At 42.5% G+C, this 21,805-nt stretch overlaps 1 protein-coding gene across 1 annotated transcript; it reads right to left on the bottom strand.

Annotated features, from left to right (window-relative positions):
* Window positions 1–3,517: 3,517 nt before the first annotated feature.
* Window positions 3,518–21,060, bottom strand: GJA1 (gap junction protein alpha 1). Its single transcript, XM_030198564.1, has 2 exons — window positions 20,931–21,060; window positions 3,518–6,585 (listed from the first exon to the last, which is right to left on the bottom strand). Exon 2 carries the CDS (start codon window positions 6,567–6,569, stop codon window positions 5,421–5,423), a length of 1,149 nt encoding a protein of 382 aa, XP_030054424.1. The 5' UTR covers window positions 6,570–6,585; window positions 20,931–21,060; the 3' UTR covers window positions 3,518–5,420.
* Window positions 21,061–21,805: the final 745 nt, after the last annotated feature.

Here is a 21,805-nt window from a genome sequence, read left to right as displayed (position 1 = left end):
ACCCAGATTCTGTTATAGAACAGAGCATGTCAGCATTTGCAAGCCAACATTTAGGTGCTCTCACTTATGCCATGAAAAAGGCAGGTATAAATGTTAGGTGGATAAATGTTATATTTGATTGCATAACTTATCATATTCTATAAGTGACATGCATAAGAATGGGATCTGGTCATGTCCTACCCAAGTGTACGCCCCTCCCCCTTGCAGTTACATGCTAAGGGCCTTATTCTATAACGGTTATGCTCCTAAATTTACAGTCACAAATTTAGGAGCGTAATTTATGCTCCTAAATGTATGCTAAATCTATGAGCGTAATAGGCCCTAAATTAGGAGCATAAATTTAGGAGCATAACCTTTTTAGACTAAGGCCCTATATGGGTTGTGTGTTAACCCATAGATTCTATATGGCGTCCAGATTTGGGTGCGCTTCTGAAATACACATGCAACTTGATTGGCTAAAGAGCTGTTAACAATCAATAGTTGGAAGCTAACAACTAGTAACTGGCACCAATTAGGATTTGCACATGCATCTGGCTGCATGCTATTCTATAACGTTGGACAGCTAAATCCCATAGCGCATAACCCAAAAGGGGGTGTGGTCATGGGAGGGCCATGGGTGGGTCAGGGGTGTTTCAAAAAGTTGCGCGTAGTGTTCTAGAATATTGGATCTCCACACCCAACTTGGGTGCCAGGATTTACACCAGATTTCAGCAGGCGTAAGTCTGGCACCCAGAGTTTTGTACAGGAATTGGAACTAAATGCTACTCTATAAAGGGCACATGCCCTTTACAGAATAACGCTTAGCACCGATCTTTCCTGCGCCCATTTTTGAATGCCATTTATAGAATCCCCCCCTAAGCTTGTAGAATACTGCTTAGCTCCCATCTGGCACTATGACATGAATGTTACATTCACATGAATAAATGCTAGTATTCTATAATCTTAGGGGCCCATTTACTAAGCACAGTAGGGCTAATTCACAGATAGCATGCACCAAATCGGCACCATCACCGGGGTAGCACGAGCATCTGGCAATAATTCCAAAGTTGGCATGCGCCATTTCCAGCAGGGGTGTTCCCGGTGGTAATTGGCAGCACGGCCACATTGCTGCACGTTGCCTGATTACCACACGAGTAGCGCATGAGCCCTTACTGCCAAGTAAATAGGTGGCAGTAAGGGCAAATAGCTGCATGCTACTTTTAATATTAGGACGTGGCCATTTACAGCCCCATTTTTTAAAAAAAGGTCCTTTTACCCTCTGCAGTAAAAAAAAATGGCCCAGTGCGCAGCAATTTCCCATGCCCACACTAGTGCAGGCCACATTTTACCACAGCTTAGTACAAGGGCCCCACACGGTGCTTACATTTAGGTGCTAAGATTATAAAAATGAGGGAGATAGTGAATGCAAAAAAAAAAAAAAAAAATCCTGCGAGTCAAGTCTGCTTGCAGAGTTTTGAAGCAATTTAAATTCCTGAAATAGCTGGAAAGAAACCATTTCCATTAAAAAAAAAAAAAGTCATGCAAAGAATCTGCAAAAGAATAAAAAAAAAATGTGAACTTTTTCCTGATTCTACAGTTTAGCACTTTTGGATTTAAAAATTCCCACAGTGCATGTCTTTGCTCCTCCTCAGGTTGCAGAAAATTAAATCATCAAGTAATGTTTTGCTGTTTCTGAAATATGTCGTTGAAATTTGGCAGCCGGTGTTCGGCATTTCTTTTTCTTGAATCTTCAACCCGGCCCTTCTCTAGGAAACTTAAGAATACTGGCCAACATCACAGTGCAGTTTAGATACATTTTCATATGTAGCTCCTTGTGACTCTGGGCAAGTCACTTAAGCCTCCATTGGCCCAGGTACAATTAAGTACCTGTATATACTATGTAAACCGCAGAAAGGCGGCATATCAAGTCCCTTTCCCACTTCCCATATATCAATCTACTGCATCCTGGTGTGCATTAACATACGATAGACGAGCTGATTTATAAATTGTTGACCCTATAAGAACAATGTAAGGCAAAACTATTTATTAATCAGATGCCCTGTATATGAACTGAAGCTGGAGTGTGTCAGCACTCAAGACTAATGTAAAACAGACCATCAGAGAGATGAGTGCAAGTAAACAATAAATAAATAAAGACAAAACTCAAGATATATACTAAGGTAAAACTTTATTGTCTAAGTATGCTTTGCAGAGACCATGGTCTGATAGACAATGGCTGCTTACATGTGTTGAAGCAGGATGTGACAGTAAATGAATCAATTATTGCAATGTACTGTACTGTACAAAACCAGCTGTCTATGTTGTTGCAAAATGAAAGAAAGCGCTGTATTCACCTACTAATCCATCTGGTAGAAATTCATAGGTATGTTTAGTGGATGATGTGTTTTAAATAAATTAGTTGTACATGTACTATTTGAAAAAAAAACCAAAAAACTTTCAGCCTCACCTTGCATTCCAAACAACAGTTGAGTGCAAACGTCAAAATAGCTGATGCCACCCCCCTCCCCTTATACCCCAGGAAAAGGGATTTAATCTTGGAAAACACTAATATGACCATCATCCCCCTAATTCTATAAATGTCATCAAAAATTGCACGCACAAATGATTTGCTTGTGCAAATTAAATAGAATGACACGCCAATTAGTGCCAATGATTGGCTTTTTGACAATTAGATTTAATTTGGACTTACATGTGTACATTTAGGCATTGGATGTTCACCTAAATTTAGCGTGTGGCCCCATAAAGGGGGTGTGGAAATGGGAGGGTCATGGGCATTTCAGGGCGGATCATGGGCATGGTTTGAGTTCCGCACCTAATTATAGAATAACAGTGCTCCACGCATAAATGTAGGCAGAGGAATTTGCACCATGTTTTCATTAGTGCAAATGGCAGCATCTAAATTTACGTGCAACCTCTCCCCTTAAGTGTTATTCTATAAACCAGCGGTTCCCAAACTGTGTGCCTCGGCACTCTGGTGCACCGCAGCAAACTCTCAGGGGTGCAGTGGTGCATCACTCCCTACTTCCCCTCCCGCAAGTCCAGCATCTGCCGCTTCCTGCTTCTTCCCCTGCCGCCACTGCAGTGCTTGCAGCTTACCTTTTCAGGCCGTCCACAATTCACACAGGCACTGCAGGGACTTCCCTCTGCCGTGTCCGGACCTCACAACAGAAAGTTGCATCAGAGAGGGCCGAATGCGGCAGACTGAGAAGGCCCTGGAGTGCCTGTGTGAATCATGGATGGCCTGAAAATGTAAGCTGCAAGCACTGCAGCGGCAGCGGGGAAAGGAGAAGGAAGCTCCAGCGATCCTGGACCTGCAGGAAGGAAGGTAGCGAGCGATGTTGGATTTGGGAAAGGCAGAGGTGTGCTGGTGTGAGAGGAGGTGATTGCAGGGAAAGGGACACCTGTGTGGCGGGGGGGGGGGGGGGGTGGAGACCCATGTGACCAGGGGGAGGGGGGCCGCGAAAAATTGCTTGGACACTAAGGGTGCCGTGAACTGAAAAAGTTTGGGAACCCCTGCTATAAACCAAGCCAAACTTTAGGCATGTTTTATAGAATAACGCTTAAGTGGGTTTTTTCAGCACCAATTTTTTAAGTGCAGTATAAAGAATTCACTCCCATATGTCAGCTGAGTTTATTTATACGTGTACAACAGTAACCTCAAAAATCACCAGTTCAGTTAGTGTAAAGCACACGTATACTATTTTTAATATCCCAGTTTAAATGTCTCCTAAATTTCTCACATTAACTATTGAAGTAAGCTTGTTTACAGTACTACAACCTCTATCATTCAAGCATTAATTATTACATTTTTCTCAAAAAGAAAAGAAAAAAGAAAGAAAAATCATTCAAGCCGGCAGAAGGGTGGGGGATAAAACAAGAAAAACAAAACACTTCTAACCACAGCCTCAACAAAACAAGAGTTTCCATAATGGAATACATGGAAAACAGGTTATAGAATAAAAACTAATTTTAATGTGTGCTTTACTTGCCCAGCAGGAATCACAAAATGTAAACAGTGGATTGGCCCACGCTTCACAAAACCCATGAAGGATTTCAAATTAAAGTACTCTGTGTGTATGCTGGACTGTGCATTGCCAAGACTGGTTTGTTAAAATAACTGTGTAGATATATTAGGCGCATTCAGTCGATGTGGGCCTTTTGTTTGCCTGTCGTTAAATATTCAGCTAGTGGTATTTTCAAACCTGTCAAGGGGCATTAGGCACACACTGAATATATTTGCAGGGATTTAGTTCTCGGCATTGGGGATGGATGTGCAGTTTATCATTTAAAGCACAGTAACACTACCTGTATAAAAAGTTTTAAAAAGCACAGAAAAAGTATTTCTAGTGGACCTCATTTGAAATTATTAGGTTTGTCAAAATTTATAGGTGATCTTTTCACAAAAGCATTGATCAAGACTTTTACTGGCAAAGTGCAAATTTTAACAATGGAATGTTCTGGACTATATTTACCAAGAGAATTCCCAGAGTTCACTGTTTACACGGGAAAATCATCTTGATGGCGGCAGCTTTGAAAGCAGAGGGTACCAAACATCAGTGTCCGTTTCCAAACAGAGCTACTTGTCAAGGGAGCACTCCAGCATTCGTCAACAAAAAGGTTTCAAGTGTAGCGTTTGGGTAGCCATATTGGAGAGAATTCCTTGCAGTTTCTGATTGAAGTGGCATACAAATACCTAAAGATGGTGTTCAGAGTCACATAGGTCCTTTCAAATGTCATCATCAAACCCTAAGTTCTTTCTATAAACAAACTACTGCATACCTATAACATTATTCAATGAACCAATGCAAAAATAATAACCATCTCATCAGCTGTGGAATAGTTATAAAAGTATGATCACGCAGACCAGAGTTCTGAAAAACCCATTAGTATTTTTGGCTCTTAGACAGAATTTAGCAGATATGGGTGATAATGCCATGCCTTGATAGAGGACACAGCTTAAAAAGATAAACTCTGCACCATGTGTGCTTTCCTTCTGCTTATTTCGTTTAGTTTATATTTGATTGGGTCCCAGATAAGAGCCACGTTCTATTTAACGTTGGAAAACATATTGGTACCCTTGAGTTCTGCATTCAGTCCTCATAGAAGCAATACACTTTCTTGGTATATTGAAAAATTATCAGAAACAAACATATTACGCATAAACATCTTCATATGTACATGTTTTATAAAAAAAAAATTAACTGATCATCAATTCGATTTGTTTTAGTATTTCTTTCATTAATCAACTATTTTAAATATCAATGCGTACCTCCTAAAAACAAGGAATTTTAAAAGTTTTTATGACTGTGAAATCTTCTGTCTGAGATTATTATGTACCATGTCCACAGGAAAGAAATAGCCACCAAAAATGCATCATCTGATACACTGGATTTCGCGGCTGTGGCAGCTGATAAGGAGGGTTAGATCTCAAGATCATCCGGCCGAAGCCTACTACTGGCATGGCTACTAGCTCTGCTGGGTGGCCTGTGGTCCACAATGGTAAGAGGCTGCAGCTCATGTACAGAGGCCAGTTTTTTAGTGTTCTGCTGATCATCAGGAAAGTCGAAGGGTTGAGCATGAGAGTTAGAGATGGTGCTTCCAGCTTGTCCCATTCTGTTCTGCTCAGCACTGTAATTTGCCCAGTTTTGTTCACTAGCTTGCTTGTTGTAATTACGACAGGAAGAGGTGTTTCTGTCTCCTGTAACAAGCTTGTACCCTGGAGGAGACATGGGTGATAAGGGGGCAGTTGGAGAAGAGCAGCCATTGAAATATGTGTACTTTGGTGAGCCACAATCTTTACTAGGGCTTAAGGTCCCATTTGTGGTAGTATAGGGATCATTTTTGCCCTTTATACGGTCTTTGACACTTTTGAAACAGACGTAAAAAAGCTCTATGATATTTAGGGCAAGAGATACTAGAGACACAATCAACATAAACCAAATAAATATGGTTTTTTCAGTAGGCCGAGAGAGGAAACAATCCACTTGATGTGGGCAGGGCTCCCTTTTACAAGTGTAAATGGCATTCAAGCTAAACCCATAGATGTACCACTGTATAAGCAAGAAGGCAACTTCAAACAGTGACTTAAAGAAAATGGTGATAATATAGGTACGTAGCAGGCCCCCACGCATTTTAACTCTGCCATGCTCTTCAAGACCATATTTGAACTTCTTAATTTCAATTTGTTTCAGGTGCATGTCCACATTGGCTCCATCATTTTGGACTAATTTAAGTTCCTCTTCCCTCTTGTTTAGTTTCTCTTCCTTGCGCATTAAATAGAATATATGAGCCAGGTACACAAGGGTTGGCGTTGAGACAAATATAATCTGCAGAACCCAGAAACGTACATGAGAGATTGGGAAGGACTTGTCATAGCAGACATTCTCACAACCAGGCTGCTGTGTGTTACAGCGGAAGGCTGACTGTTCATCTCCCCAAGCAGACTCCACAGCTGTGCCCAGCAGTAGAATCCGAAAGATGAACAGGACAGAAAGCCACACTTTTCCTCCAGCAGTAGAGTAGGCCTGGACCTTGTCAAGAAGCCTTCCTAAGGCGCTCCAGTCACCCATCTTTATTGGATGCTACCTATAAAAAATAATCACAATTACTATAAACTGTATTCATAACGGTGCATTGAAAAATGTATATTGTCATCCAGAAAATGAACAAAATCTTAATATTCCAATCAAGGTTTTAGACAGCTATCTCTCTAACAAAACTGGGGAACATAATGTTGTACAACTTTTAACAGTGTATGTCATTAATTTACCATTTTTAGGTTATTTTGTGTAGCATAATAGTACATTAGCACTGAAATAACATTTGATTAATGCTGTAGCAAAAGGAGTATTCCTCTGGCCAGCCCCAGGGTCCTTCCCTCTGTCGCAATTTCCATTTGCCACATGGGTGGGAAGCGGCAGAGGGAAAGCCTCAGGGCAGCTCAAGAAAGGCTTGATTTAATCGCTGCCAGTAGCTGCCACAAGTTTTTTTAACTTGCAGCCGTGGGGAGACAGACTGGACCCAAGTAGTGAGGAGGAGACACTGCACAAGAAGAGAAGAGAGGGTGAAATTCTGTATCTGAAAAGAAGGATTGGGAAGGAGGGAAAGCTGCACATGAAGGGAAGGATTGGGAAGGGGGGGTGCTGCATCTGAAGGGAAGGGATGGAAAGGAGGAAGGCTGTACAAGAAGGGATGAGAAGAAAGGATTGCTGCACATGAAGGGAAGGAATGGGAACGGGAGATGCTACACATAAAGGGGAGGGATGGGAATGGGGGAATACTGCAAGTGAAGGGAAGAGAATAGAGGATGAAATACTGCACATTAAGGGAAGAGAAATTGAAATGTGCACCTGAATAGAATGGATGGGAAGGGGGATTGCTGCACTTGAAGGGAACAGATGGGAAGGGTGAAATATTGCACATAAAGGGAAGGGATGAGAACAGAGAATTGCTGCACATGAAGGAAAGGGAAGAGAGAATGAAATGCTGTACATGGATGGAGGGGAAGACAGGTGGAATACAAGATAGATTTGAGAAGGAGGCAGAAAAATGGAAGAAAGCTGAACGTAACAGATCAGTGCTAAACATAGACATAGGGCAGGAAGTGAAGAAGAAAAAAAGAAAAGAAATAGCAAATGGACAGAAGGCCCTGGAAACAGAGTTAAGAGGGAAGCAATACCAGAAACTGGAAACAAATAAAATCACCAGACAACAAAGGTAGAAAACAATTATTTTATTTTCAGTTTAGTGATTGAATTACGTCAGTGTTGAAAATCCACATCTGTTGGCTTTACTTTGCATCTGTAAGTTTTATTTTGCACTATACAGGAGGACATGCATTTCTTTCTTTTTCTATGATGTTGCACAACATGCAGAGTCTGGTATCTCTGGTTGCAATTTTGTATCTGTATTTCTGTTTTTGAATGTTTTTTGTGGTCCCCTATTTTATATCAGGGGAGAGTCATGTTCTGCATCTACAACTGAGGTGAAGGATTCTGCTAGCATGTAGTGTCTTTAGGGGCAGGGCCACCGAGAGGGGGGGGCCCAGCGCCGGGGTCTCTCTCTCTCTCTCCTGCTCCTCACGGGACCTGGGTGATCACGTCCCGACAGGAGAGCAGGAGAGAGAAAACTCTGGTGCTGGGTCCCCCTTGCATTGCCTGCCAAACAGCTGCTGGGCCCTCAGGCCGCGCATGCTCAGTTTTGAAACCGAGCATGTGGGACCTGAGAGAAAAGCAGGGGCAGCCAGAAGAGGACAGAACAGCGCTGCCTGGAGGATGATTTCTGCTGGCGGGGCCTTGGGATCCCCACCAGCCAAGGTACTTGCAGGTCGGGCGGGCGGCAATGATCCTGGGGGGGCGACGACCCTGCCCCGGGCCCAGTTCAGTCTCTTGGTGGCTCTGTTTAGGAGATCTGAAACAATCCAGCTTGTTCTAGTTTCCCAGTAGCAGGTATATTGGTGCTCTAGTTCCCAGTATAATAATTAGAGCACTGACTTTTCATAGGTGGGTTATAGCTATTATGGTTTTAGTAAGTTTCCTATATTGGTTTTTATTGTCTATTTGCAGACGTTTGCGTTATTTTGTAAAGTGTCTGGCCTGTTTGAAAATTAAAAATGCTCAGGACTAGTAGTCTCTATATCTGGTAGATTCACCACACAAACAAAAACCCATCTGCTTTAAACAGTGTCTCGCAGTGGAAGGAACACTTGCTGTTTCTGAGGGCATAATCACAATTTTAATATTTTTTCCTGTGGCGAGTTTTAAGGGGGAAAGCTTCATTGTTGAGGAATATGAAGTTTGTGATATAGAACTGGAGCTTCAGGGTTTATATTGAGATTCTGACCAGTTCTATAGAGAATCCAAACTCCTTGCCTACATAGAAGAATTTGTTTAATGATGCTATCAGTTATAATTTATTTATTTATTGAGAACATTTATATCCCACAGATTCCCACCATGGTGGGCTCTATGTGGCTAATAACAGTTATAAAAAAGTACATCATACAAATTCAAGGCCAGAACAGAGATGGCAGTTTTACTGGGTAGTTGAAACTGGCTTGGAGGGGGGAAAGTTTCTTTTATGCATAGAAGACTGTAGTGTTTATTGCCAATTTAAAAGTGGAGGGAAAGTGGGTTATGATGTGCAGAAATGTTGCTTTGACTCTTCCCCCCCCCCCCCCCCCTACACACACTTTCCTAGCTTGCCACCCCACAATTTTCTGTCTAGAGATGCCACTGCTTCCAAGGCCCAGCATCTCTCACTCTCTTCTAACCAAGGTTGCCAGGTGGAAAATTTTTTCCCAGCCCAATCGAGCCCAAAAAACAGCCCAAAACCCGCCCAAACACAAACCCCGCCCCTGACACCCCCACCCCCGCGTCATCACCCCCGCCCCCGCCGTCATCAACCCCGCCCCCGCCGTCACCGGCCCCGCCTCCCACGTCACCGGCCCCGCCTCCCCGTCATCGGCCCCGCCTCCCACGTCATCGGCCCCGCCTCTCCGTCATCGGCCCCGCCTCCCCGTCATCGGCCCCGCCTCCCACGTCATCGGCCCCGCCTCCCACGTCACTAACCCCGCCCAAAATGTCATTAACCCCACCCAAAAACGTCACTAACCCCGCCCCCCCGCGGCCGAAAAAAACCGCCCTGAAGGCCAAAAACAGCCCAAAAAACCGCAACCCGCCGCGGGCAAAAATTTCCCGCGGCGGGTCGCGGAAAACCGCCCAATTGGGCGGTAAAACCGCCCACCTGGCAACACTGCTTCTAACCTACCCCCCCCCCCCCCCCCCCAGTCCTGACATCACTTCCTGTCTTCTGGTTCCTGGCCCATGCTAACTCACTTTTGTGGCTGGCAGCACTAAAAACATGCTTTCTCAAGCTGGAATAGGCCCCTTCCCTCTGCTGCTTCTTGCCTGCTGGATCAGGAAATTGCATTAGAGGATGAGGATATCCTTCATGTTGTTTATAGTGCCTTGGGCGAATCTCTTCATAAAGGCAGTTAATAAACACCAATAAATAATCATTGGGAAAGAGTTTGAGTCTTTTGCCTTCTTTATCAAAAGTCTTTTGAGACTTTGCTTCATGCTTTGGTCAAGTAGGTACCCTATGTCTTTAAAAAATACTAGCGTAACTGGCTGAAATCACACCTTGAATGAAGGCTTGGACATTTACATGGGCTCAAAACTGCACTTAAAGTTCACATAGATTAGCATACTTTAGAAACATTTCAGGTGCTTGTGAACACCAACCTAGACACTCTGTTATCAAATGGCTTTCTAAGGACACAATTTTAAAAATTGCTTGAAGTATATGCACTTAAAATTACATGCATACAGATGAATGCTCATAAGTTTTTCTAATCAGAGTCTGTCTTTGTGCACAGACTTTATAAATGTGCATAATTTGCACATAGAATAACACAAGCAATTTGGACTACATTCTGTAAATGGCGCTCAAATTTGGGTGCTGAGAAAAATAAGCACTAAGTGCTATTCTATAAACTGCGCTCCAGGTGTATAGAATAATGCTTAGCACCAGGATCCGTGAGAGAATTTACACCAGGTCGGTGCAAATCCTCGCACCGACCTAGTGTAAATCCTCGTGTCTAAATCATGCATGGTTCTACCATATTATATATCACTGGGTGCAAATTCTAGGAACGCCCATGATCTGCCCATGCGCCTCCTATGGGCTATGCCTCCTTTTCAGATTCATGCAAAAAAACGCACACACGCATCTTTATAGAATCTCGACCTGGAAGATGCACGTGTAAATTTTAATTGTTGCCAAGTAGCACCAATAATTGAGTGTTAGCGCCCAATTATTGGTGCTAATTGGCAGGTGACCAAATTTGCATGCACAATTTTAACGGCCAGCTATATATTTGTGGGGGTAAGTGTGCACTTAATAGCAGGATTGAATGTATTTATGTACTTTTGGGGGGGGGGGGGGTATTTTTCAAAAGGAAAGTTTGTGCAGTCTTTTCTTTTGGAAATTGGTATAACTTATGTGTCTATCTGCCCTGCAGGATAGGCAGCCTGTTATAAAATTATCCGTAAAATGGGGGGAAAACTCTTTAATACATAGATTCGTATAGATCTTACAGAATTCTAAAGCACATGGTACATGATACCATAGTAATAACACAAGAAGTACTGGAGAAGATATTTCATTTTCATTTCAATAAAGTGGTTCCCCGATGCTGCGCTGTGATGGGGCAGATGGTCAAAACTCCAACACTGTGAAAAACAGTGCCAGAAAACACCACCCAGAGACCGCTGAAAAATAACTCCCTAATGCTCAGCGCTAATAATATGCAAATGTTATACACGCTGTTACGTAGTGCTAAGCATTGGGAAGTAAGGTGGGGGGGACCTGCCCAGCACATGCGCATTGGCCTCCCTCTCTTCCCCTCCTCCCATGAATTTCAGACGCAGAACTATTTTGAGCCTAGAAACCTTTGTTGGAACTGTATATGAGCTGGATCCTGCGTGTTTGTGAGCACTAGCAAACATTATATCAGAGGAAAGGTAGTTACAGGAGTGATTCTGAAATCCTGTAGCAGCCATCTCCAAATAGGTTAACAGATTGCTTCAACAACACAGACTCTCTTTCTCTCACGCTTCGATACAAAGTAACAGGGAACTTTTTAGGAGTTCCAGGCTAGTCTGCTTTCCCTTCTGCCCTAACCAGCTCCGAGCTGGCGTCAAGATTAAGGCGGTAGGTCACCATTGTTCAGCGCTCTGTTTTTCTGAGCATGGGGCGGATTCGGGGAAGAAAGCGCATCAGCATGCATTAGCACGCTATCTTTGTTGATTGGATGCACACTCGTTTGTTACGGCATTCTGGGCCTCTGAACACTGAGTTCTGGTAAATACTTTTGAGTATCGAGGCATGAGAGTCTATTCTATAAAGGCATCTGAGCACCCAAATTTCATTGTAGAGTATTAGCGTAATCCAACATGTACGTACCCGCAGGTACACCAGCCGTTATGTAAAAGTGGCAAAAGTGTTCATAGCTTACAGTATTCTGTAAATTATGCATGTAAGTGGGAGCCTCACCTATTGCCCACCCATGTGTGCAGCCCCCTGCATTTAAACACTATTCCCAAGTTTTTATATGTGGTGCCCAGATTTGCATGCCCAAATTTGTGTGCACGCCTGAGATGCGCGTGCAAATAAACTGCTTAACAATCTCAATGACATCAATAATTGGGTGCTATCAACCAATTATTGATGTTAATTGGCACTCATTAGTATTTGTGTGCGCATCTAGCTGCATGCTATTCAATAAGGCAGGTTGCCTATCTCCCATAGCGCGTATCTCGAAAGGGGACTGAGGACATGGGAGGAGCATGTGCGTGTCAGGGGCATTTAAAAAAATGTATGCGTATAGTTACAGAATACTGCACCTCGAATATTGTGTTCAATTCTGGTCACCGCATCTCAAAAAAGATATAGTGGAATTAGAAAAGGTGCAGAGAAGGGCAATGAAAATGATAAAGGGGATGAGATGACTTTCCTATGAGGAAAGGCTAAAGCGGGTAGGGCTCTTCAGCTTGGAGAAAAGGTGGCTGATGGGAGATATGATAGAGGTCTATAAAATAATGAGTGGAGTTGAACGGGTAGATGTGAAGCGTCTGTTCACGCTTTCCAAAAATACTAGGACTAGGGGGCAAGCGATGAAGCTACAATGTAGTAAATTTAAAATGAATCGGAGAACATTTTTCTTCACTCAACGTGTAATTAAACTCTGGAATTCGTTGCCAGAGAATGTGGTAAAGGTGGTTAGCTTATCGGAGTTTAAAAAAGATTTGGACGGCTTCGTAAAGGTAAAGTCCATAGACCGTTATTAAATGGACTTGGGGAAAATCCACTATTTCTGGGATAAGCAGTATAAAATGTTTTGTACATTTTTGGGATCTTGCCGGGTATTTGTGACCTGGATTGACCACTGTTGGAAACAGGATGCTGGGCTCGATGGACCTTTGGTCTTTCCCAGTATGGTAATACTTATGTGCTTATGGGTAAGCGCACCTAACTTGTGTGCCGCCAGCATTTACACCAGGTTTCAGCAGGTGTAAGATTGGTGCCCAAAGTTAGGCACGAGATCTGCGCTTAAGCGCAATTCTATAAACAGCACATACCCTTAATAGACTAGCGCTTAGTGCAGATTTTTTCTGGTGCCTAATTTTGAGCACTATTTATAGAATCTGGCCCTATGCCACTTGCGCACACTTTTACAGAATAGCGCCTAGCCATCCTGGTAGCACTTACTCACATAAGTGCGAGTATTCTTTAATTTCCCATGCGTAAATGGAATGTAAATGTAGGTGTCTTTATAGATTTACCCTTTTGGACTAGATTCTATATATGGCGCCTAAAAAATCGGTGCAGAAAAAAGTTCTATTCGATAAGCTGCTCTTAAATTTAGGTGTGGTTTATAGAATAGTTCTTACACGCAGGACTCATGCCTAACTTTAGGCTTGGCCATTTGCACCAACTGAAATGTGGTACAAATGTATACACCTAAATTAGGTGCGTATCCCCCCTCATTCTAAAAGAAACCACGCAAATGCTAGAAACGCTCTCATTCCACCCATGACTCTCTTATTGCACACCCTTTTTAACTCATTCATAAAATTTAGGCAAGGATCCTGCACCTAAATTTATGCACATAAGGGTCCTTTTAGAAAGGCGTGCTAGAGTTTTTAGTGCACACTAAAAATAAACGTGCACTAAAGTTTAGCGCGTGCTGAAAACGCTATCACGCCTTTGTAAAGGACCCTCATAAGTTCCAATTAAATCTAATTAGTGCCAATAGTTGCTTGTTAAAAAGACAATTATTATCACTAATTGGCTGATTGTTCAATTAAATTGCATGCGCAAATTGGGCATGTGCTCAAATTTGCACATCTAATTTTTGGTGACTTTTGTAGAATTATGGGGTTTATTGGGTAATGCTATAAGGACTTGCCTAGATGTAAATGGCAAGAACATTCATAAATGTCAATATTCTAATTGGTTATTTTGTGTATATGGACATATAGATGTGTAAATGACCATATTCTGGCTACATGGTATTCACTAGTGCATGGCATTCACTAGTGTCAATATTCACTACTGCATAATTTGCAGATGGGAGATCACATAGGCAGAATGCACGAGCATGTACATTATAAAATACTATAACCCAGTGGTTCCCAAACCTGGTCCTGGAGGCACATCAGCCAATCAGGTTTTCAGGATATCCACAATGAATATTCAAGAGATAGAGATCTGCATGTATTGCCTCCACTGCATGCAAATCTCTCATGAATATTCATTGTGGAAACCTGACTGGCTGGGGTGCCTCCAGGACCAGGTTTGGAAACCAGTGCTATAACCTATGTATATATTTTTTAACATTTACACCTGCTCTGTGGTGGGGGTCAATTATCATGCCTAAAATATAGGCACCTTTTTGACCTGTTATGCTAATTTTTTATAATGAATAAATTAGGTGCCTTTAAGGAATAGGCTTAAAATAGGTGTCCCTTCATAAAATTACCCTCAAAAGGTGTTATTTTAGAAGCCCTGTTTTGTGATTTCCATGTAGAAACACATCCATATCGCATACCTGTGAAAAATAAACAATTCCAGAAAGCCACTATTTTCACATGGAAATCCACAGTATGTAAAGATTTTAAAGGGTGGGACTAAAATGTACACACGTGTTTCCCATTTCACAAGGGGAATACAGGTGTATGGAGGAAACGTTGCATGTTGGGTTTTACACCTGCTTAATGGTATGCATGAGTTTTTGTTTGCACCAGAATTTTATGTGAGGGATTAAAAGAAACATTCTTCTTAATCCTATGTAGTTTTTGTTCACCCCTAGAATGAAACCAAATTAAAATTGCAGCCTTCCTACTTTCCTCCTCGAAATGCACCACCTGTTCCTCTGATCCCATCCCCACCAACTTACTAAACAGCATCTCTCCTACTGTCACCCCCCCCCCCCATCTATCATATCCTCAACCACTCTCCACTGCAACTGTCCCTGACACCTTCAAGCATGCTGTAGTCACACCACTCCTCAAAAAACCATCACTAGACCCTACTTGTCCTTCCAACTACCGCCCCATCTCCCTCCTACCCTTCCTCTCCAAGATACTTGAACGTGCCGTTCACAACCGCTGCCTTGATTTTCTCTCCTCTCATGCCATCCTCGATCCGCTTCAATCTGGTTTTCGCCCTCTACTCTCGACAGAAACGGCACTCACTAAAGTCTGTAATTACCTGTTCCTTGCTAAATCCAAAGGTCACTACTCCATCCTCATCCTCCATGACCTGTCCGCCGCTTTTGACACTGTCAATCATAATTTACTTCTTGCCACACTGTCCTCATTTGGGTTCCAGGGCTCTGTTCTCTCCTGGTTCTCCTCTTATCTCTCCCACCGTACCTTCAGAGTACATTCGCATGGATCTTCCTCCACCCCCATCCCGCTCTCTGTTGGAGTTCCTCAGGGATCGGTCCTTGGACCCTTCTTTTTTCAATCTACACCTCTTCCCTGGGCTCGTTGATCTCATCTCATGGTTTCCAATATTATCTTTATGCTGACGACACCCAGCTTTATCTCTCCACACCAGACATCACCGCGGAAACCCAGGCCAAAGTATCGGCCTGCTTATCCGACATTGCTGCCTGGATGTCCAACCAGCACCTGAAACTGAACATGGCCAAAACCGAGCTTATTGTTTTTCCACCCAAACCCACTTCTCCTCTCCCTCCATTCTCTATTTCAGTCGATAACACCCTCATCCTCCCCGTCTTATCTGCCCGCAACCTTGGAGTCATCTTCGACTCCTCCCTCTCCTTCTCTGCGCATATCCAGCAGACAGCCAAGACCTGCCGCTTCTTCCTCTATAACATCAGCAAAATTCGCCCTTTCCTCTCTGAGCACACCACCCGAACTCTCATCCACTCTCTCATTACCTCTCGCCTTGACTACTGCAACCTACTCCTCACTGGCCTCCCACTTAACCATCTATCCCCACTTCAATCCGTTCAGAACTCTGCTGCGCGTCTTATCTTCTGCCTGGACCGATATGCTCATATCACCCCTCTCCTCAAGTCACTTCACTGGCTTCCGATCAGGTACCACATGCAGTTCAAGCTTCTCTTACTAACCTACAAATGCACCCAATCTGCAGCCCCTCATTACCTCTCTACCCTCATCTCCCCTTACGCCCGTACCCGAAACCTCCGCTCACAGGACAAATCCCTCCTCTCAGTACCCTTCTCCACCACCGCCAACTCCAGGCTCCACCCTTTCTGCCTCGCCTCACCCTATGCTTGGAATAAACTTCCTGAGCCCGTACGCCAAGCCCCCTCCCTGCCCATCTTCAAATCCTTACTCAAAGCCCACCTCTTCAATGTCGCTTTCGGCACCTAACCATTATACCCCTATTCAAGAAATCTAGACTGCCCCAAATTGATTGATTGCACATTTTTTGTTCTTTAGATTGTAAGCTCCTTTGAGCAGGGACTGTCCTTCTTTGTGAAATTGTACAGCGCTGCGTAACCCTAGTAGCACTTTAGAAATGTTAAGTAGTAGTAACTGAGAGCACATACATGGGTAGGTTTGTAAAATGGTGCCATGTCAGAAATGTGTACGTTAAGAAATCACCATTTGCCTATATATGTGCTGACTTCTTACTTGGAAGCTGCTGATCCATGCCATCCTTTATCTTTTTTAAAATATTTGCTTCCACTGCACCTGCCAGTAAATATGTCTTTTTTTTTAGAAAAGGCTTTATGTCACTAGATTCTTTTCTAAAGTATGAAAGAAACTGAGCATGTCCCAACCTGGATGTCAAATCTAATCTCTGTGTTATGTGTGAAATAAATTTTCACACCGAGCTCACCAAACTCCTAGCTCCGGTAGTGACTGGCTTCATATACAAGGATTGGATAGAGAGATGGAAACCTCATAAGCACTCTCCTGAGACTAGCTTGGGCTGTTGTGGGGCCTCACAGTCAGCACTGAATTCTCAGGAACAAATCCATGCTGAACACTTTAGTAAAGGTTCGCTGGCTCACTCCCTCCCCCCCCCCCCCCCTTTTCATTTTTATGAAAAAAAGTGATTAGTGCATAGGGCCCTACATAGTGGAAAGAGCCTTTGAATGGATACATCAGACACCTTACTGAATTCTTTCCAGGAAACAGGGTGGATAAATTGTCTTTAGAATGTCTAGCATCAGACTAGGAATGCAGTCTTGTTATAATAATCCTGAGATCTTCCAAAACAAGACTGGAGCCCTGAAGGACCTGCCTTTTCACAACACAAAGCTGTTTAAGTAAACTGTAAAATATTCCTAGCAAGTCAAGTTCAAGCTACCGTAACTGCTAAAGTGAAAGCAATCTTTCCAAACGCAATTTGTTTAAGGCAAAACAAAGAATGAAAAACAGCACGGTGCATGTGAGAAGGGGGGAGGGGAGCACTGTCTCCTATTTGTGGAAATAGGTAAACAGCTGTGCTTTTGTACTTGCAGCACTGAAATCTATCTATTAGGGATGCTGGCTTCATTTTGTGATAGGTGCTTAGGACAACTCTTAGTAATTAAAAAAAAAAAAGCATACAAAATTGACAGTACTTAATCTGCCGTCTTAGTCAAAAGAAAAAGTTTTGAGATCCATTCTATAGTCGGACTGTCACCAGTTTTTACAGTCTGTTTATCCCTCCCTCCACCCTGGAAACATGCTCAACAACTGACCTACGTTTAATGACATCACTTGTATATTTAGTAGGGGTAGTGGGGATTTCTGTCAGTTTGATAAATACGTTGCCTAAATACATATATATTAAACTGATCCATAAGAACAAAAGAGAACATAAGAGTAGCCATACTGAGTCAGATCAATGGTCCATCTAGCCCAGTATCCTGTTTTCCAAAGAGTAGCCAAGCCAGGTCACAAGTACCTGGCAGAAACCCAAATCGTTGCAACACTCCATACTACAAATCCTAGGACAAGCAGTTGCTTCCCACTCAATAGCAGACTATGGACTTTTCCTCCAGGAATTTGTCCTATCTTTTAAACCCAGATATGCTAACTGCTGTTACCATCTCCTCCAGCAAAGAGTTCCAGAGCTTAACTATTCATTGAGTGAAAAACTATTTCCTCCTATTTGTTTTAAAAGTATTTCCATGTGACTTCCTCGAGTGTCCCCTAGTCTTTGTACTTTTGGAACCAGTGAAAAATTGATTTACTTCTACTCATTCTACACCACTCAGGATTTTGTAGACCTCAATCATATCTACCCTCAGTCGTCTCTTTTTCAAGCTAAAGAGCCCTAACCTCTTTAGCCTTTCCTCATAGGAGAGGAGTTCCATCCCCTTTATCATTTTGGTCACTTTTTTTTAACCTTTTCTAATTCCTCTGTATCTTTTTTGAGATAAGGCGACCAGAACTGAACTGAGTACTCAAGGTGCGGACACACCATGGCGCAATACAAAGGCATTATAGTATTTTCAGTCTTACTCACCATCCCTTTCCTAATAATTTCTAGCATCCTGTTTGCTTTTTTTGGCTGCTGTCACACACTGAGCAGAAGTGACTATACCAGTACCCATTCATTTGCTTGATTCTTTATGACAGGAGCTTACTGTAAGTCTGCAAAAAAATCTGAGGCTATTTCTTTCTCTTTTGTGTGCATAAAGACATAGGAGCCAGCTCTGTGTGTGCTTCGACACCCTCCACTATTGAATAAACTCCTTGATTTTGTCCGGGGAGGAGTGAATTCCATTAAGTTTATAGACACCCTTCCCCCCCTCCAAAAAAATTGGCTCCTATGCATAAAAATGTCTCTGCAGAAATATGTAAATCAGTTTCTCTACCACTGAAAATTAGTCTGGGTTTAAGGGAAATCATCATTTACAAATTACCTGATCACAGCTCATTGTGGATATCCTGTTTGTGACCTTGAGGACGTGATTTGTGCACTCTGTGGTGTTCCAGACCTATAGTAATCAAGTGATATTTTTTTTGTCTTAGAAGCCACAGTTCTCCCCCTAGTGGAGCAAAAAGCTCCACAAACTCAGTTTGTTTTCTTGACATCTAGGACACTCTTAGTTCAGGACAGTTTCAAAAAGACAACTTGCAAAAAAGAGAAACCCGTATTTTCTACCTATTTCTTTATGCTTCTGAAACTATGCACGAAACAGTATTGCCAGAACTCATAATCCTACCTACTAGCCAACGTAGATTTCTGTCGTCATTATGTTTTTAAGTTTCATTACATGGAAAGTTAGAAGGAAAATCTAATACCATCATCGTGTATGTCCTAACATAAAGTGAACTTTCCACTTCTGCTAGCAAAGATCGGGAAACGATTGTCACAGAATTAAGTTTGTTTATTTTTATTAAGACTTGCGTTTTTCTTGTGAATTTTGGGGTCACGAAATGAAAACTAAAAACGTCCTTTCCACCTACAGAAGAGGTACAGCACAGACAATTCAAGCTTCCCCACACTGCCCTTTCAATGTGCCTTAACCCTACTATAGAGAGATTACTTCTCAGGGCAAGAGGGTACTTTCATCTCCATTCTTAATTCTTTTTTTGGTTTTCTTCTGCGATTGTAAATGGGTACCAGATTGTAATGCCGAGTTCCGTTCAATATTACATTTTATTGGCTGAATGCAGCGAGCTGAAACAGGTGGCTCTATTTATCGTGCATGGGGGACTGAATTTCGTGTAAACACAATCATTTACATGCTTTTCTAACTTCTTTCTTAACTTGGCTGGCTGCGTGCCAGTCTCCCACTAATGTGCTTGTGAGGTACCATGGATCAATGCCACTGTTTAGCTTTAAAGGGTTTTGAGGCAAAACTTTGCATAAACACTCCAGAGGCTGGGGGACTGCAGTAGTTCTGAAGTGTGCGGGCCAGATGTTGACATGGCAGAGTCAAAGTGCCCAGAGATTCCGATTGCATTGAAAAATGGACACATCTGCAAGGTCGTATTAAGAATTATCGCAGAAAACCATTATTTCAGTGCAAACTGTGAACAATTAATTAGCAGACTTATTTGTTTTCCTATTTATACCATTCAACAGCAGCCAGCTAATTTATTGCTGGCAAGTCTCGATTACTCAGCAGTCGCCCAAGCAGATTTCAGTGAAAACTTCCCATACTTTTACTCTGCTGTTGTGTTTTCAACACCTTCCTGCAAAAGAGTTGGGGGAGGGGGCTTCTGTGTGACATTCTATTCATCAAGCAGATGTGCCTGTTCCGTCCCAGTCTTAATGGAACTGTTATGCAATAGTCTTAGGTGGGTATTATGCTGTTCCCCATGAACTGCCAATCTGGTGGAGTAGTTGCTAACCCTCCTGCAGCATTGCCTTGAAACGTGTTCTTTGTACCCACACTGGCTTGCAAATCCTTAGGAAACAGTTCTGGATTGTACCGATCTATTTTGAAAAGTGGTTACAGTCTGCACAGACAGTTTGTGAAAGTCACCAGTTTGACCTTTTTTTTTTAAATGGCAGTATTTAACATGCCATCATAGGTAGACGACAAAGTCGTGGAATAAGTTTGAGACTCACCTATTCTATAATCCTACTGTCAGCAGGTTAGTGGGTTTTTCCCTACCCCCCCCCCCCCCTTTCAATATGAGGCTGAATTCGGAATTGTTCTGATATGCCCATTGCTCAATTAACATAATCAGTTTCTCTAACAGTGGAAGAACTATAGGGAAAAAAAGAATACTTAAAATAGTTGTTTTCATTTTGCAGTTCAATGGATGAAAAATCATAGAAGCATAAGCCAAACTCTGCAGTAACCCTGCATAACTTCTCCCTGTGTCGAGTATCAGGACCAAAGAACAGCAGCCACAGAAAATCTGCAAAGTTTTGTTTCTAAGTAAACAGAAAAGAAAGTCGTCTGCACTTACCTTGCTTCAGAGGGGTGAAGCAGGCAACAAGCTCAGACCTAATTAAACTTTAAAAGTCCTTTGCCGGCTGTTTTCTTCCCCTTTTTTTTTCCGAATGAAAGAAAAGTGCTGATGCCTCATAAAAGTTTTTTTTTTTTCACCCCTTAACTTGGAGCAGTGTCTTCCAGGGCTTTTAAAAAGTTTGCAAGTCAGAGCTCCGCCTCGGGAAGGACAAGAGAGGAAAGGAGGAGGAGAATGGGGGGGGGGGGGGGGGGGGGCGTTTAAGAGGAACTTAGAAAAAACACTCAGAACTTAAACAGAAGGCAAGACAGGTCAGGCTGCTAAAATATATATTGCAACTCTCTGAATCCAGAATTAAAGACCTAAGCATTGTTCATGAACAGAATCTATTACCTAACAGCAAAGTGAAAGTCTGTTTCCCAGGTCTGTACCCAATAAACCAGCTGGCCTAGGGTTTGGAGTAAGGCAATGTCTGCTGGGTGCAGCAATACATCAAAAGACTGGAAAGAAAGCAGAAACTGTATTTGTCTTTTCTCTTTTATGGTTTCTGAGGAGTGAGGGGGTTCTTAGGACACCTTAGGAAAGGAATCAAATTCATTTCAGTCATCCCCTCCATAATAAAAACCATGATTATTTTGTCAGTGCTTTTATACTTTTATTCTCCCCATAGGATGAATAGCATATAGTACAGGCTGGAAAACTTTCCATTCAGGACTCTCCATCTCCAGAAATGGTGGTCACAGTAATAATAATGTTAGATAGATGTAATGCCTTCCAAATACAGGGTGAGGCAAAAAAACAAAACCAACCCCCTAGAGTTTTTTGCTGTTTTCTCAGCAACTGCTTGGAATTTCAACATGAAATTTTACAGCTTT

The sequence above is a fragment of the Microcaecilia unicolor genome, chromosome 3 (assembly GCF_901765095.1).
Source record: "Microcaecilia unicolor chromosome 3, aMicUni1.1, whole genome shotgun sequence".
Lineage (NCBI taxonomy): Eukaryota > Metazoa > Chordata > Amphibia > Gymnophiona > Siphonopidae > Microcaecilia > Microcaecilia unicolor.
Note: the sequence above shows the minus strand (reverse complement) of the source record. Positions and strands in the feature narration are given on the sequence as shown.

Bases quoted from the DNA above. Each gene is read 5' to 3' on its own strand.
- GJA1 (XM_030198564.1), bottom strand. From the start codon at position 6,569: ATGGGTGACTGGAGCGCCTTAGGAAGGCTTCTTGACAAGGTCCAGGCC.